Source organism: Sinocyclocheilus rhinocerous, unplaced genomic scaffold (assembly GCF_001515625.1).
Source record: "Sinocyclocheilus rhinocerous isolate Xijiao unplaced genomic scaffold, SAMN03320098_v1.1 scaffold25, whole genome shotgun sequence".
Lineage (NCBI taxonomy): Eukaryota > Metazoa > Chordata > Actinopteri > Cypriniformes > Cyprinidae > Sinocyclocheilus > Sinocyclocheilus rhinocerous.
Genome location: NW_015647048.1, coordinates 961726 through 979627, shown reverse-complemented (window position 1 = coordinate 979627; position 17902 = coordinate 961726). Strand labels below are relative to the sequence as shown.

Genomic DNA, 17902 nt, shown 5'->3' with positions numbered 1-17902 from the left:
TGATGCGATTTCAAGTTTTCCTTTCTCTTTGGAGTGTTACAAGCTCTTGGTGCATAAAGAAGATCTGTAAAGTTGCAAAGACTAAAGTCTCAAATCCAAAGAGATATTCTTTATAAAAGTTAATACTCTGCCACGCCTACCTAAAACGGCTCGTTCTAACAGAAAACGAAGCGTTTGAGAGAGGCGGGGCATAGAGGACCTACAATAATGTACAGTATTTGAAAAATAATGTGTTTTTTGAACATTAAAGCATGTCAACATATTCTGTTACACCAAATACACAAAATAATGATCTTTAAAATAGCATCATATGACCCCTTTAACATATCTTGTACCTATATGTTGACAACATACCTATTAGTAAGGATGATTCAGACAAACTAAAGGTGCAAACTAATGATGAAAGGTGCAAAAACATGATAATCTCTCTATACATAATTAAAATAATTGCATGCAATTTTATGGATGATTACTATTTTATGGATGCACACAAATGAAATTGATTCTTAATAGTTTCATAGTCTTCCTTTGCTGGCTTTGTAATCATGTGCTGTTTCATTTTGTTATTCATGCTTTCATAATGTTGTTATTCATTTCTGTTGTCATTATCTTCTTCATGTCATGTTCATATTTTAACTTTTGCGGTGTTTATCTGCTCATTCATCTGCTCAAAAAGCAAGCCGCTTTGTGCTCATGACACTGAAGCGGAGATCTCGATTGTTGGGATCTCTAAGATTTCACATTGTTTTTAAATAGTTTTTAATTATCTGACTTGTCGTTGTTTACTGGTTTGCTTTTTGATGCTTTTGTTAAATTGGATGGATGCACATGGATGCTGATTGTTGTATGTACAGTATCGGCAATGACAGATGTATGCCCACTTTGTCATGTGGATGTGCATTCGTTAGAAATTTGTCCAATAATAATTAGCTTGGCTTTCAATCCCACTTTTTTTTATTTTCTGGTGACTTGCAGGATAGCTGCAACCAATGTAATTGAATGGGTTTTCTGTATTTTTTGGTGGTTTTAATAAGTGTTGTGGACATAATTTAATTTGACAAAAAAAAAAATGATACGGACCTGTCACACCTGCAAATTACGCCTATGTAAAATGTGTTAAAGAGTAATGGGGAAATTTCAAATGTGGTGTCATACAAAAAGAATTTAGACTATTGTAGTAATAAGTAACAGAGAGAATGGTAGTTAATAATTTGATAGTTTTTATTGTTGAAATTGCTCCATATAAACAATCAGATCAAATATTCATTAATTAAAAGCAAATCTGACAAAAAACAATTATCAGATTTTCACTTTGAAATTAGTAGATTCATGTTGATACTAAGTCAGTAGATGTTTCAAATAAAAAAGTACTTGTTTCCTAATCTAGCTTTCTAAACTATGGATAATGCCGGTGATTAATTGCTTGTTACATTTCTTATTTGTAAGTTGTTCTGGACAGAAGTGTCTGCTAAATGAATAAATGCAATGTAAAATGTCAATAAAACATGCAAAGGAAATATTATAAAACAATTTCCTATACCGGATAAACCAAATAAGCACGAATGAAAACACTGTTAAATGTCATGATAAATCTAAGATTCCCCATGTGTAAATAATCAATTATCCAAGACATTAATAATCTAAAAGACATCTTAATCACCCAAGACAATTGATCAGCGTTAGTAAAAAAAGTTCATCTCCATTCTGTATCCCAAACCCATACTTATATCCTCATGAATAGAAAATCATTTTTAAATGTAAATTGCATAGTAATTACAATTAACTGTATTATTAAGATGAGATGTAGCTGTAAGACACCGAAGAGGTGTAGTCAACACTGCCTCTGCGTGATCCACTTCTTGAGCCGGTACGAGACCCTGCTCTGGATCCTGTACGAGAGTTTGGTCCCGAGGACACGTTGTAGGGGCTGCTTATGCCTTTCGTAGACATCGAAGTAGCCTGGAGCATCTTCATGCCATTGTTCTCCTCCACCATGCAGTTATCCATGGCCTCTTTGTATGAGATTTTAAGTTTGGTTTTAGGACAGGTAAGGTTCTTAATGTAGTTCCTCGTATCCTGCAGCTTCTGTGCCCCTTTGCCATCAAGCCATCCTCTTCGGATGGCCTCCTCAATGCTCACCCGGCGGCCAGTTTCTGGCTCTACAAGTCCACCCGTCAGGTACTGGAACTCCAGAAACCTCTGCCCTGCCTCGTAAGGCAACCATTTCTCCTTTATGGCCTCGGCAGCAGAAAGTTTCCTCTTGGTCTTCACATCCTCAAAACCGGCATAAGCCTTCTGTGCTGGTTTTAGCTTGATGGACATGTCTTCATCGATAAGGCTTTGCTGTACAGCATCTTTCAGAGAGAGTCTCTGGCCAGTAGCAGGATTGACAACCCCTCCTGTGCAAACCTGGGCCTCCAAGAGCCGCTGAGCGGTGATGTTGTCCACTATTCCACGCCGCTGCGCCGCAGGGATGGTTATCTTCTCAAGGGTCTCAGTATCAAAAATGGCTCCCACGGGGCTCTGGTCATCAAAAATATCAGATGGAGGGGAGAACGTAATGGATACGCTAGAAAAACGTTTGCGGACAGTTGGAGATGATGGCGCCATCTGTGTTGGGTTACTGCAAGAAGCAACATCCTCAGGACTGCTGGTGCAGATGGAAAGCTCAGAATTACTGCTTTTACTTGTGATCAGACCTGCAAACTCGTGGATTGTCAGAGTCCCGGCACGGTACTTGTCCAGGGTTTGCCTATCAATAACACCCCTATCTAGGGACTCTTGAATGTCATACTGGGTTCCAGTTTTGCGATCGACAATAAGTAAACGATTGCTGCCGTCAGATGTTTCGATAGTGATCTCCTCCCACTCACACTCTTGCTCCGAAAGCTCCAGGAACGTGTCATAATCAATTAACTCTCGATGATACGCTTCTCGTACGGTCATCTCTTTGCCGGTGTCAGGGTCTACAATCACCACTCTCCTCTTGCGCAGTGTGTTCTTTTGAGACGTCGTTTGCTTTGGCGTCTTCTTGTCCTTCAAAGGCAAAAGGATAAGCCCAGTCTTGGGATCTTTGATGCACCTCTTTTTCAACTGCAGATATGTGAGGTTTTCATGGGTGTTAGGATCAAAGAAACCTTTGGTGTCATCACCCTCGTAAGTCAAAATATCGTTCATTTCACGGTCGAAGTAACCTTTCCTGTAAGCCACTTCCACATCAATTCGATGACTCCCTTTAGGATCAATGATGCCACCACTGGCTATCTGAGCTTCCAGCAGTCTAATCCCATGACCCTTCTCTATGATCTCTTTCTCAATAGCTTGAAAGAGTGAGATGATCTTTCCTGTTGCAGGATCTTTGTATCCTGTCACAGCCTTCTCAGCAGACAGTAGTTTGTCTTTAAACTCCTTTCCCACAAGGGCTCTCCTCCATGCTTCTTCCACTGTCATGCAGACATTGTTGACTGGATCGATTATGAAACCAGAGGAAGCCTGGGCTTCCAGGAGCTCCAGGGTGGTTCCCCGCCGAAGTAGACCTTCTTTCATGGCCTGGTAAAAGGGCAGGACCCTACCATTGGCCTCATCGAAGATACCAGCGATGCAATCAGAGCCACCTAGGTACGATCTGAGTCTGTCCTCAATTTCTTTGCCTGTTAGTTGTCCTCGGTTTACTTTATCCAAATCTGTCTGATCAAGCAAGTTGGAGTCTACAAGCTCTGTGAGTGAGACCTCACCACGGAGACCTTTCACTGTCAGTTTCTTACAGCTACTATCAGAGACAGACTGACTGGTTTGTGTACACCGACAAGATGAAACTGGACGCTGTTGCAACATCCTCAATTCCCTTTCCAAAGACTCCTTCTTCGTAGTGAGCTCTGAGATCTCCTTGTCTGAGCTCTGAAGACGACTCTTGTAGCGTTCTTCCAGACTCCTCAGCTCAGCAGTCAATCTTTGGATCTCACTCTGCAAAGAGGTCCTGTCTCTCTGTACTTTGTCTCTATCTGCTTCACTCTGTCTGATCTGCCCCTCCTTTAACTCATATTGGCTTTTCCAGTACTTGAAATCCTTGGTAATTTTATCAATTTCGTCCTGAAGACGTTGCTTCTGTTTGATCTCAGATTCCAAGGAAAGCTTGATGCGCCGGAGCTCTTCTTCAGAGCGCTGTTGCTTGTCTTTGTCTTGTTGCAACAGCTTCAGTTTGACTAGAAGACTGTCTCTCTCTTGCACAATATCTTTGTAGTTGGCATCAGATCGCTGGATCATCATGGATGTCTGTAAACATAAAAGAGAAATGATTTATTGATAACTATTTCAGATTATAATTCATTTAGAGGATTTAACAAATGAAAGAATTATAACACCAACACCATATTGATTTGAACGTGGTTAGAATAAAACAAAAATTATTTGTTTTACCAAAGCAAGTATTAAAAAAGCTTTTTGTGGGAAGAGTGTAACCATGCAGTGTTATGCAGAAAGTGTGCTTTCAAAGGTAAAGCATTATGCAGCAGTGTTATCCAGCAAAGCCATTTTGATATAACTTAAATTGGTGATGTTATTTTTGATTCAACTGATGTCGCTCAGTAAAAAATACCTCCGTGAACTGCTTTTGGATTTGGGCAATTTCCACCCTTAAATTTTCTCTCTCTTTAGTCAGATCATTGATTAGTTCCTGCAGTTCCAGTGCTCTGTTATTGCTGGTTTGTAACTGGAATTGAATGGCAGACAATCGGGAAGCACTTTCAAGCTCGATGGTGCTCAGGCTTCTCTTCACGTCATCTCGCTCTAGTCGCACAGTCCTCAGTTCCTCCTCTAGCCGCAGATGCTCTTTGGTGAGATTCTGGGTGAGACTCTGCAACTTCTCGATCTCACTGGTGCTCTCATTTAGCAATCGACTCTTCTCTTCTATAGTCTTGTAGAGGGAATCGTTGCGTTGATTGGCCTCACGGACAAGGGCTTGTTCCCGCAGAAGCTGCTGTTGCAAAGCCTTCAGTTCGGCATTCACTCTGTTCAGATTCTCTACTGTGATTTTGTAGTCCTTCTGGCTTCTCTCCAACTCATCTTTCAAACTGCGAAGCTCCTGCTCATGCCTGCGTCCAGAAGCACTTTCCTGCTCTCGATGGACCCGCAGAGTGTTGATGGTAGTGGTGTATTCACGGCACGTCTGATTCACCCTCTCCAGCTCGGTTTCTATCCTTTTCCTCTTTGTGAGTTCATCCTGATTACTCCTCTTCTCCTTTTCCAGTGCAGCCTGCAACTCGTTCACCTTTGCCTGCAGTTCACTGATGCGACTCTGCAGCCTGATGGCATTCTGTTCCAATGTGCTCTTTTCGTTCTTTTGTGTCACCATCTCTCTCTTTATAACGAGAAGCTCTTGCTCAGAGATCTTTAACTTGTTAATGGTCTCGCTGGTTGAAGTGTGCTTAGAGAGTAGTTCAGCCTGAGACTGTCTGAGACTTTGATTCTCAACCTCCAAGGCTTTCCTCCGCCTGGTCTCGTCTTGTAGATTCTGGGTCAACAAGGTAATCTCACGGGCCTTTTCCTGACCAGCTCTGTTGGCCTCTGTCAGTTCCACTCTGTGTCTCGTTTCAGTCTCTTCCTTTTGACGTAATATGACCTGAATCTGTGACTCCAGTTCCTTCTTGAACCTGCTCCCCTCGGTTGACCTCTGCTGATGAGCGTCCTCTTCTGCTTTCCTTCGTGCCGCTTCGGCTTGGGAGAACGAAAGCTGCAGCTTTCTAAGTTCCTCTTCCAGGTCTCTTTTCTCAGAGTTTAACCTATCCAGCTGAAACCTTAGAGTTGTCGATTCCTCCTCCTTCTGCTGTGTTGCCTTGAGCACACTGGTCTTGGTGATGTGGATCTCAGATTCAAAAGTATGCTTTAGGCTATTAATGTCCTGGTTTAACTGTGTTCTTACCTTTGAGGTCTCTAATTCTGCTGCATTGCGCCGGGAGGCCTCATCCTGCAGCTGTAATTGCAGCCGTTCAATCTCCCGCTCTTTTTCTTTGATGGCCCTTTCAAACTGACTTTTGGACAAACTGAGCTCCTCGAGTTCTTTCTGTCTCTTGCGGACAGCGAGCTCATACTCCTCCTGCTGGGTGGTGTATCGGTCCTCAGCCAGCCTGCGTTTGCGTTTCTCTTCCTCGATGAGAAAGGTGAGGCGGGACACCTCATCTTGCAAGTTCTTCAGCTGATTCTGGGTGCTGTCCAGGCTTTCCCGAGTAGTACTGCATTGTCTAGCCTGGGTTCTTTTGATCTCCTCCATAGACATAAGCTCTTCTTTAGATTGGGTCAGCTCCAGCCGATAGCGAGCCAGACTATCCTCCATTGACTTGTTTTTATGAGTTTGATCTTTGAAATTGTCCTTGAGACGTTTTAGTTCTTCCTCCAAAAGGTCAATTTTAGTGTTCCGCATCTAATAAAAAAAAAGCCATATTGAATAGTGTAAGTTAGTGGTAGTAACTTACAAGAATAACAAATCCTCACATTTAAGAAAGCATTTTGAACATTGTGCTTCCTTTTTGTTTCCTATATGTACTGTAAGACTTTATTTTGATGGTCCCCTTTAGAAATTCTGCTGATTATACAGTAAGTAACTTTGCAAATACATGTCAACTAGCAGTCATTACAGTATTAGTGTCAGTATTAGTGTCTACAGTATTAGTCTGCTTAATATCTGCTAACTCTTTATTTTGATGGTCCCCAACACACATTCTACTTACTATAAGTCAATTTGCAGTCTTATAATCAGGGTCGTCTTATATTCGGGCCAATACGGTAAATGTCAACTTATTCTGCTAATCTTAATCCGAACCTAACAGTTTACTAATACACTACCAATACTCTAATGACTGCTAGTTGACATGTAGCTGCAAAGTTACTAATAATCAACAGAATTTCTAAAGGGGACCATCAAAATAAAGTGTAGCCCTAATATTCAGCTTTAATCCTAAACCTGTTAAAGGAACACTCCACTATTTTTGAAAATAGGCTCATTTTCCAACTCCCCTAGAGTTAAACAGTTGAGTTTTACCGTTTTAAGCCGTTTTCGGCGTAATAATCAAGGAACTTTGCTGCCATACCATGGGTGCAGCAGGCACAATGATATTACGCAGCGCCTGAAAATAGCCTGTGCAAGCAGGTGGTCACGCTGGTTATAATCTTTAGTGTCCTAAACAAGGTGAACTGAAACTAGCACTGTGACAAAATTGGTACTATGTTAGGAATTGTTGTAGTATTCTTAGCATTCTTGTGTCTTGCTTTTGGCATTGTAATAAATCACATTTATAGTCTTCAAACAAATTTATTTGAAAATGTAAAGAAATTATTCTACATTATATATTTCAGGGAATCCCAGACAACCTTATTGCCTGTTAAACTCCTAAACAGTGTTATTTTAGTATCATTAGAGATATTAATAGTTTTTAAACTCAACTGTTTAACTCTAGGGAGTTGGAAAATTAGCTTATTTTCAAAAATAGTGGAGTGTTCCTTAACTTGACTATGTAGTGAGTAATCTTTAGTGTCCTAAACAAGGTGAACTGAAACTAGCACTGTGACAAAATTGGTACTATGTTAGGAATTGTTGTAGTATTCTTAGCATTCTTGTGTCTTGCTTTTGGCATTGTAATAAATCACATTTATAGTCTTCAAACAAATTTATTTGAAAATGTAAAGAAATTATTCTACATTATATATTTCAGGGAATCTCAGACAACCTTATTGCCTGTTAAACTCCTAAACAGTGTTATTTTAGTATCATTAGAGATATTAATAGTTTTTAATTCATATTTTAAATAAAAATTATTTTTATTTTTACATTTTCCTTTTTAATTTTAATTTTAGTTAAAGTTTTATTAATTTTGTTGTGTATTTTTTTATATATATGTCTATATAGTTTTTATCCATTTTTATTTCAGTTTTAGTTTTAGTACAAGTTAAACGGTCGGTCATCTGTCCAACGAGCTCTGAGTATCTGGACAGGTCAACATCACACTGGTGGAAAGATTTGTCTATTTGACTGTTCCAGTGCACAGCCTTGGACAGCTCAGTCTCCATAGCCTTCAAAACACCTTTCTTCTGCTCCAGCTCTGCTTTCATGGTCTGCATGGCACAAGACACCACAATCAAACAGAAATATATATCTGACACGCTCAATCATTTTGAGTTGGAAGTCGCAATGAGCCATTTGTGGACAAAAAAATCAAAATTTTTTTGGGACGATGGTGCAAAAACAGGCTTCATTCACCCATATAGGAAAACATATTTACACTGACTGAATAACAGTCAGACACTTCTTCGACCTTCTTCTAGTCTTGGTCTTGACTCTGACTTAAATGAGCTGGTCTCCACTATAACACTGACTGTCCCTTTAAGGCTGCAACTTAATAAAATGTGACCCTGGAGCACAAAAGCAGTCTTAAGTCGCTGGGGTATACTTGTAGCAATAGCCAACAATACATTGTATGGGTCAAAATTATTGATTTTTCTTTTATGCCAGAAATCATTAGGATATTAAGTTAAGATCATGTTCCATGAAAATATTTTGTAAATTTCCTACCGTAAATATATCAAAACTTAATTTTTGATTAGTAATATGCATTGCTAAGAACTTCATTTGGACAACTTTAAAGGCGATTTTCTCAATATTTAGATTTTTTTGCACCCTCAGATTCCAGATTTTCAAATAGTTGTATCTTGGCCAAATATTGTCCTATCCTAACAAACAATACATCAATGGAAAGCTTATTTATTCAGCTCTCAATTTCGAAAAATTGACCCTTATGACTGGTTTTGTGGTCCAGGGTCACAAATGTGAAAAAAATGAAGGGGTCTGAATATTTTCTTATTGCACTGTATTATATTTGTATTTAACCTAATTATTTCATGTATGCTTGAATAATCTCCTAATATGACTGAAACTAGTTTAGAATCTTTAGAGGCATTTTTCAAAAAAAATTTTTTATGAAACCCACCATTTATTGTATATTGCAAACAATAATCCTATGAGCACAAATTAGAGATGTTAATTTTTCATTCAGTGCATAAAACTCAAAATATGCTTCAGGGTCGAAATGACTCAAAATGATCTCACCTACACACACCAGTGTTATTTTAGTATCACTGAGATATTATTGTAGTTTTTATTAATATTTTGAATCTGTTTTCTTTTTACGTTTTCATTTTAGTTTTAATAATTGTGTGTTTTTGTCATTTTTAGTAGTTACTTACAGAGAAATAAATAAAAAATAAATGTCTATTGTTTTTTTTATTTCATTGTTATCTCAGTTTTAGTTTTAGTTAGTTTAGTACATCAAGTTAAACTAAATTAAAATGAGAATTTTTGCTTTGGCAACTAGCTGAAATAAAACGTTTTATACATTGTATTTTATTTCAGTATACGTAAAGTAATTTTTTAATGGTTTTAATTTTAGTTTGAGTTTTAGTTTTAGTTAACTATAACAACCCAGACACACACATATTATGTACCTGGTTAAAAAAAGACAAGGGTTCATATTAAAAGTTCAGATATTTAAACTCATAAATATTAAGTTCACCTTGAGAGTCATGTGGTACTTTTCTACTTCGTTCAGATCAAGAGAAGTCGTCTCTTTTTCTGTCAGACGAGCCTCATGGACTTTAACGATGTCCTCAGCCTGCAGGAGGTGCTGGAGCAGAGCCTGAAGAGCAGAGAGCCTGGAAACACAGACAAATAAATCCCCATGAAAACACTGTGAGAAGATCACTGCTAATTAATTCTCATACTAATACCTTCTCCTGTCACACCTTGCTGTACAGAAACAACTATAAGTAAGCAATTCATTGGTTAATGAGAAAGATAGTCCAAGCCTGATTTCTTTCTTTCTTTCTTTTCTTTTCCTTATATATGTTCTTAGATTGTATATGTCAAGGAAACGCTGTTTTTATTCACACTGCAAGGGCAAAAAACATTTGACTTTTTTACCAATGCTAATCCTAACCCTAACCAATGCTATAGTCACCATAGATATAATACTGTTTACAGCTGCTAATGAAGCCTCTGGAGATGAAACCCAATTATGGTAAGTTGCTTTATATTTCCGACACGTTCTAATCGGCTGACCAATCACAATAGACTGGGCCAGCTGACCAATCAGAGCAGACCTTTTCAGGAAGGCGGGCTTTAAAGAGACGTGAAAAGAGGTGCTGCAGCAATGTCCAATATGAGAAAAATTATGTTTTTTGATCTTTAAAGCATGCAAAAGTATTCTAGCAGACCCCAGAAATAAATGAGCATATTATGGGCACTTTAACCAAAATCAGACCCCTGAAGTGGACCAAAAAACCGAATCAGGTGAAAAAAGACCCAGTTCTTTAGGTTCACGCTGTTCCTGTGCCTGAAAGAGAACTCAAATCCTTATTTTGTCCACTTTAGCAGTAATGGACTCTCAGATTTTTTTATGTTCATACTGGTGCTTTTTGGACCTAATCCATTTCAACATGCATTTTGGGTACAGCAAGATGGGAGTATAATGGCATATTGAGTATAACGCCATTAAGACAACACGTTATTTTGATGTTCCACTTTAGACTTTCTAATAACCGTAAGTAACTCTGCAACCACGTGTGAACTAGCAGTCATTAGAGTATTAACAAACTGTCTGCTTAATATCTGCTCACACTTTATTTTGATGGTTCCCAACACACATGTCAACTTCTACTAATCCTAACCCTAAACTAACAGTCTACTAATACTCTAATGAGAGTTAGTTGACATGTAGATGCAAAGGAATGAGTTAGCTGACATGAAGTCGCAAAGTTACTTATAGTTAGTAGAACGACTAAAGTGGACTATTGAAAATAAAAGAGTAACCATGCTGAACTCTATGCGACTTATGTGTCTCGTTTCAGACATTTCAGCAGGTTTAGGAAGAGGGCAAAATCAGAAACATAATAAATGCAGTATTGGTGGTTTGAAGTGTTCTTGCCTCTGGATATATGCAGTGGAGATGCCTTGCAGGCTGCCCAGTTTCTGGTTGATGTGGTCCAGCTCAGAGCGCAGGTAGCGGGTCTGTTCTGCATTAGTGCTTCCTTCCAGCTCTCTCAAAATCTTCTCCCTCAGACGCAGGTACTCGTCCCGGATGGAGTCCAGATCACGATGCACACCCTGAAAATACAGACCAGATTCAGATCATTAGGCAAATTTACTGATCAGATTAAAAACTCATATGTTGACCCTGGAGCACAAAACCAGTCATAAGGGTAAATTTTTCGAAAAGATGCACCTGTATACACAGTGGCTAAAAAATTGAATTAATTAATAATAATATGCAGTATTTTTTGTATATCTTTTGCAGCATTTGCCATGTAGCCACTAGATATAAATATTATATCTTGGTTCCAGGAACAGTAAAGGGTTAATCATGTAGAGTCTCTGAATGAATGACGTCTGACTGCTCGTGTAAATGCATGATCTTATAAATAAACTCAAATTTCCCCCACAGGATGTAATGAAAGGCCTGCTGTGTGATTTAAACAGTTCACAGGATGAATCGTCGTCTCTCTGTGTTTCTCTCAGTGTTTTGTGAAAGCGGCTCTCACCCCGTCGCTGGTCTTCCTCCTCTTCCTCCGGGACGGGACGAGTGATTTCCCCGGGATCGTCCAGCTCCAGTAGATCTTGTAGTGATGGACGGGGAGATCAGGCTCTGCGGGGAGAGTCCAGCTGATCCGGACCGTCAGCAGACCGTCGGGTCCCACCGTGATGTTAGACACGCTCAGTCCAGACGGGGCTGGAGGAGGAGACGGGTCTGAACACAGAGAACGACAGCACATGCTCAGAAAACACAAATGTGACCCTGGAGCACAAAACCAGTCATAAGGGTAAATTTTTCGAAATTGAGATGTATACATCATCTGAGAGCTGAATAAATAAGCTTTCCACTGGTGTATGGTTTGTTAGGATCGGACAATATCTGGCCGAGATACAACTATTTGAAAATCTGGAATCTGAGGGTGCAAAAAAATCTAAATATTGAGAAAATCGCACAATGAAGTTCTTAGCAATGCATATTACTAATCTAAAATTAAGTTTTGATATATTTACGGTAGGAAATTTACAAAACATCTTCATGGAACATGATCTTTACTTAATATCCTAATGATTTTTGGCATAAAAGAAAAATCAATAATTTTGACCCATACAATGTATTGTTGGCTATTGCTACAAATATACCCCAGCGACTTAAGACTGCTTTTGTGCTCCAGGGTCACATATGTATCAAGAGATTGTCAAGATGGGGTGAAAACGAAAACTGTATTTAATCACAGTCCCCTTGATTCGGCAAAACCAAAAACACTACCGCTATTAATAGATTGCTATAAAAAACTGCACTTTAATATAAAATACAATCCATCAAAGCTGCCATAATAATCCTCCCTCAAAAAGTGTTGAAAACACATTTTCTTTCTATTATTCTCACTCTCCAGGTCAATGTTTTCCACACTATTATTCTGTACTGTTTTCTGATTTTTTATTCTAGAAGTATATTTTGGCAAAGTGTCAAAAGGAAAAAGATACTTTACCCATGTCTCGTAGGTAAACATGTGAAAACATCTTTTTAATGTTAATGACTTTTACGTTAAACTAAGAGCCTCAAACAAAACTCTTGAATATTTTTCAATGTTTCTAGCCCTTGTAATTCACTTCACATGAGCATCTAAATGCTGGATATTTGTGAAGACAAACTTTTTGAAATTCAGTGTTTAGTCGCTATATAAAGTGGTAGTGGCCAAAAATGATGAACTGATACCTTCTTGTAAGCCAATTAAATTGCTACATGACCTTGGAGTTTGTAAAAAAAAAAAAAACAGTAGGAAATTCGTCCGTGGATGGTGGGATATATCACAGACCAGCCCCTGAATATGCTGCAGTTTCCTTTTATTCCCATGTAAAACATGGGGTTTGAATTTTGTAAAAAAAATTAAATTCTGTCATCATTTACGCACCCTCAAGTTGTTCTAAACCTGTACGAGTTTCTTTCTTCTGTTAAACACAAAAGAAGATATTTTGAAAAATGTTGGACACCAAACAGCTGACGGTAGCCATTGACTTCCATAGTATTTTTTTCCATACCACGGAAGTCAATGGCTACCGTCAACTGCTCGGTAACCCACATCATTCAAAATATCTTCTTTTGTGTTTAGCAAAAGAAAAAGAAACTAACACAGATTTGAAACATCTTGAGGGTGAGTAAATGATGGGAGAGTTTTCATTTTAGTCCGACTGTGTTTATGAGTAAGCAATGCAGAAATCTGATATATCGGCAATACATCACTAGTTGTTCTAACAGACTATGCCATTGGCAGTGCCATGTGTTTGATTGTACCTGCAGCAGCACGAGTCTTTGGGAGCACTCCTGTACGCCGTTCTCCTTCAGAGGCACGTGGAGGTGCTGGATCAAGCCCGTCTCCGCCGCCTCCACCCTGCGTCTGAGAGCACTCAGATCTGACATGAAACTCACATTCAGCCCTGAGCTCACATTCAGCCCTGAGCTCACATTCAGCCCTGAGCTCACCAGCTTCCCATTGGTCACCACCAGCTTCCCATCTGTCTCCTCCCTCCTCACTTCTGTTCTTATGTTCGCACTCTCCCCTAGAAGACAAACAAAACAAAGACACAATAGTTAGGTTGGTTCTTCTGTAAAACAGTAAATGAAGGAATGCTATCCTAAAGCAGGCATGGACAGCTTGAAACCTTAATCTCTAATCAAACATCCTTCCTGTAATTGTCAAGTGTTTACAAATGGAGCTAAACAGCAGAACAGTGGCACTTTATACTGAAATATATCCGGTTTCTATTTTAATTCTTGTTTAAAAGTACATCAATAGTTTTAGTACCTGCGCCACTGTTATTTTAGTATCACTGAGATACTATTATAGTTTTTATTAATATTTTGAATCTATATTATATTTTGTATTTTTTATAATTATCATTTTTTTATTTTTTAATATATATATTCCATTTCATTTTAGTTCATGTTTTATAACGCGCGCGCGCACACACACACACACAGTTATGAGACAGATGGAGCTGATAATAAATCTGATGGTTCACACCACTGTTATTTTAGTATCACTGAGATACTATTATAGTTTTTATTAATATTTTGAATCTATATTATATTTTGTATTTTTTATAATTATCATTTTTTTATTTTTTAATATATATATTCCATTTCATTTTAGTTCATGTTTTATTCATTTTGTTGTGTTTTTGTCATTTTTAGTAGTTTATATATATATCTTTATACTTTTTTTTTTCATTTTATTTCAAGTAATGAATGTTTTTTTTTATGGTTTTAATTTTACTTTCAGTTTTTGTTAATTATAATAACCCTGGCCTGAACTAAGAAAAAAGACAGATGTGTGATCCAAAGGTCTGCTAAATTTCAGTGAAGTTTAACACTGAGTGTTATGAACTGTAGATGGGTTCATTTCCATGCATCCAGCTTCAGTTTGCAGATTCAGGCAGATGTAGGCATGAAGTAATAAATTATGTCACTTGTTAATTTGTGAATTAAGTGAAAAGATTATTTCAGGAGACTGACATTTTAATTGTTTCAAAGACTCTTTGCATTATTTGTTCTAATCATATTTTGATGGTAAATCAGAGATGAACTCTTCTACAGACCCAGTCTGTGGATTCATAAATCTGAATCTCTGCAACGCTGGCTTGATATTCCATGCCAAGATGACCTGTAACACTACATTCATGTGTATTGATTATAATATGATGTGACTGGATGCGGTGTGCGCGTGTCTTACTATAGTTGGGCAGCTGGATCACCAGCCGGTCATAATGGGACTGAGCTCCTGCGTACTGCATCTCCATCTTTCTCTTTTCTTCATCGCTAAACATCTCAGAGCCGAGACAGTTCCGCATGAACTCCTGGTAGTGGAGCTCCAGGTTCTTAATAATGTTGCGATACTCTTCAGGACGCATTTGTGACAGCTAAAACAGACAGGGAACGAGATGCAAAGAATGATCTAAGAGATGGAAACTTTTTATGTAATTCTAAGTCAAAAAGCATATTAGGCATTGAGTAAAAGGTTGATCCAATCAATTGATACCATTGAGAGTGTGAGGGAGTTGATGTATTGGATGTCCTTCATGCAGTACTGCCAGGAGATCAGACTCTTGATGTTGATGTACAGCTGACTCCAGATGGACATGATGGCTTCATAGTACTGCTCGTTCCTGTCAAGCAGTCAGTTAATCAGTGCATGTCTTTACTATGACACTACCGGCTGCTCTAGGATCTGTGTGCATGTGTGTTTTTGTCGTACTTGTGTGCCAGACCGATGCTCAGAGGGTTTGGTGGTGGGATGAACAGACATACTGATGGGATGAGCATTTCCAGTCCTCCAGGTCCAGTCACGTGCCACTTACTGCGCTGAGAGTTGTCTTTCAGGATTCCTTCATTCCCTTTCAGAATGCCCTTCTGTAACAACCAAACTGCTTTCAGTGTTTCGTACCGTTTTGCAGAAATACATGCACTGTATGTTTACATCCTGCTTCTGGAGAATGTAGTTCTAGCTTTAAATTACACCTGAAACAATTAACCTTTGTGCTTAAGAGAGTTTGGTAAATTACAAGAGAGAGAATTGCATTGAGAAGTGGTAAAAACACAAACTTTCAGACATCGTCTAGAAGCACATTTACTCCCTAAAAACTGAGGTAGCAACAACCACATTGATATTAAATCAATGGCTATGTTAAAGGGATAGTTCACCCAAAAATGAAAATACTGTCATTATTTACTCACCCTCGTGTCATTTCAAATCCATTAGACTTTGGTTAATCCTCGAAACAAATTAAATCTGAGAGGTTTCAGTCCCTCCATTGAAAGTCCAGGTAACCAAAACATAGAAGATCCAAAAAGGTCATAAAGGCATCTTAAAAAAGGAATCGAGGGGCTTTATACAAGTCTTACGAAGAGATATGATCGCTTTACATGATAAACATATTTAATTTAGGCTTTTAAGCACACATACATGGAGCTCATCACATATGGAAAACACAGAAGCTCATTTACCATTGTGATGTGCTCTATGTGTGTCGATTAGGGTTGCAAAAAGGTGGAAAATTTCCAGTAAATTTCGAAAACATTCCAGAAATTTCGGAAACATTCCTGGATTTTCTGGAATATTCCAGGGATTTTTGGAAAGTTTCCGGAAATGTTCCACCCCTTTGCAACCCTAGTGTCGATCACTGTTCAAATGAATAGATTTCATTTAGGCTTTTATTTACATAATAAAAAGCGACTGTCTATTCGCATGACTCGCATTAAATCATTTGTTTCATATTAACAACTCCTTTATGACCTTTTTGGATCTTCTTAATTTTGGTTACCTGAACTTTCAATGGAGGAACAGAAACTCTCAGGTTTCAATAAAAATATCTTAATTTGCGTTATGAAGATGAACCAAAGTCTTAAGGGTTTGGAACAACATGAGGGTGAGTTAATTTTTTGGGTGAACTGTCCCTTTAACAAAGTCAGTGTTTGATAACAGATGTGACTCTTCAACTGTCCTCCTATTTCTTAAGTCATTCCATTGACTAAAACAGCGTTTTATGTGTCCTCTGTTTGGTGCCTGATGAGAAATCACTTGCTGACAATGCCAAATGAAAATCATTTTACAGTGTATTAAATCTTAGTAATGAAAAGTCTTTTAAATTATACGTCACATTTTATTACTAGTGCTGTCAAGCGATTAATCGCGATTAATCGCATCCAAAATAAAAGTTTTTGTTTACATAATATATGTGTGTGTACTTTGTATATTTATTATGTATATATAAATACACACACATGCATGTATATATTTAAGAAAAATATGTTGCGTTTATATATTAAATATATTTAGATATGATATAAATTATATGAATATAAATATATACGTGTAAATATTTTCAAAATATATGCTGTGTGTGTGTGTATTTATATATACATAATAAATATACACAACACACACACACACACACATATATTATGTAAACAAAAACTTTTATTTCGGATGTGATTAATCGCGATTAATCGTTTGACAGCACTATTTATTACTAAAGTTAAAAAAATGTTGATTTGCAACAAAGTGGCTGTTAGAGTAGACAGCTTTGCTGATTATAATGCCATCATAAATCAACACTGCAATGGCACATTAATATAGAAATCTACTGATGAGCGGTCACATATTTGTAATTTATTACTGTACAGTTTGTTTGTTTGTTTTTTACTTAAAAGTGAAGCTAGTTGTGCACCGATGGAAGACTTTTCATTCATCTGTTATGAAAATAGACATTTCTCAGTTTCCAACCCTAGCTGAACGTTTAAACTAACATGCTTGGGAAATCACAACAAGTCCTTCACTGTATATATAGATCATTCAGATATGACAAAGAATATAAAGAGGACATCAGTGCGTATGTGAGAGTGACTGACCTGGTCCTGTTTGAAGTCACACAGGGCTTTGACGATGACCGGGCCGCTGCTCTTCTCCTCTGGGTTACGAGGCTTCAGACACACGATGCTCTTGGACTTGCTGACCAGCGTCTGAACCTGCCTCTTACTCTCCATGATCCTGTCTTTCTCTTTCTACACACACATACAGGCACAATTATTTACAAGATGAATGGGAACATTTTCTGTGCACACAGTGATTTGCAAAGTGCAGTCACGTCATACGTACATAAGAAATGACATTATAGGACGTCATATGCTACATATTTGATTTTTTTTAAATTTTGTCACACCTCCAGGTTTTTGAGCATTTCTGTCAGATTCTCCAGAGGTGTGTTCTTGTCACAGGTGAACTTCTTACGGATGCTCTCGTGGTCTTTCTGCAGTCTGCTGTACGTCTCATTGGC

At 38.1% G+C, this 17902-nt stretch overlaps 1 protein-coding gene across 1 annotated transcript in view; it reads right to left on the bottom strand.

Moving 5' to 3' along the window:
* Positions 1–1218: 1218 nt before the first annotated feature.
* Positions 1219–17902, bottom strand: part of LOC107708583 (desmoplakin-like) — a 23632-nt gene continuing 6948 nt past the window's right edge. Inside the window, exons 9-18 of the mRNA XM_016512846.1 lie at positions 15325–15479; positions 15109–15235; positions 14803–14989; positions 13365–13630; positions 10968–11146; positions 9558–9696; positions 7935–8103; positions 6844–6854; positions 4595–6415; positions 1219–4272 (exon numbers count right to left, since the gene is read on the bottom strand). Of these exons, the coding sequence (XP_016368332.1) occupies positions 1792–4272; positions 4595–6415; positions 6844–6854; positions 7935–8103; positions 9558–9696; positions 10968–11146; positions 13365–13630; positions 14803–14989; positions 15109–15235; positions 15325–15479 (5535 nt within the window). The 3' untranslated portion in view covers positions 1219–1791. The remainder of the gene's footprint in view (positions 4273–4594; positions 6416–6843; positions 6855–7934; positions 8104–9557; positions 9697–10967; positions 11147–13364; positions 13631–14802; positions 14990–15108; positions 15236–15324; positions 15480–17902) is intronic.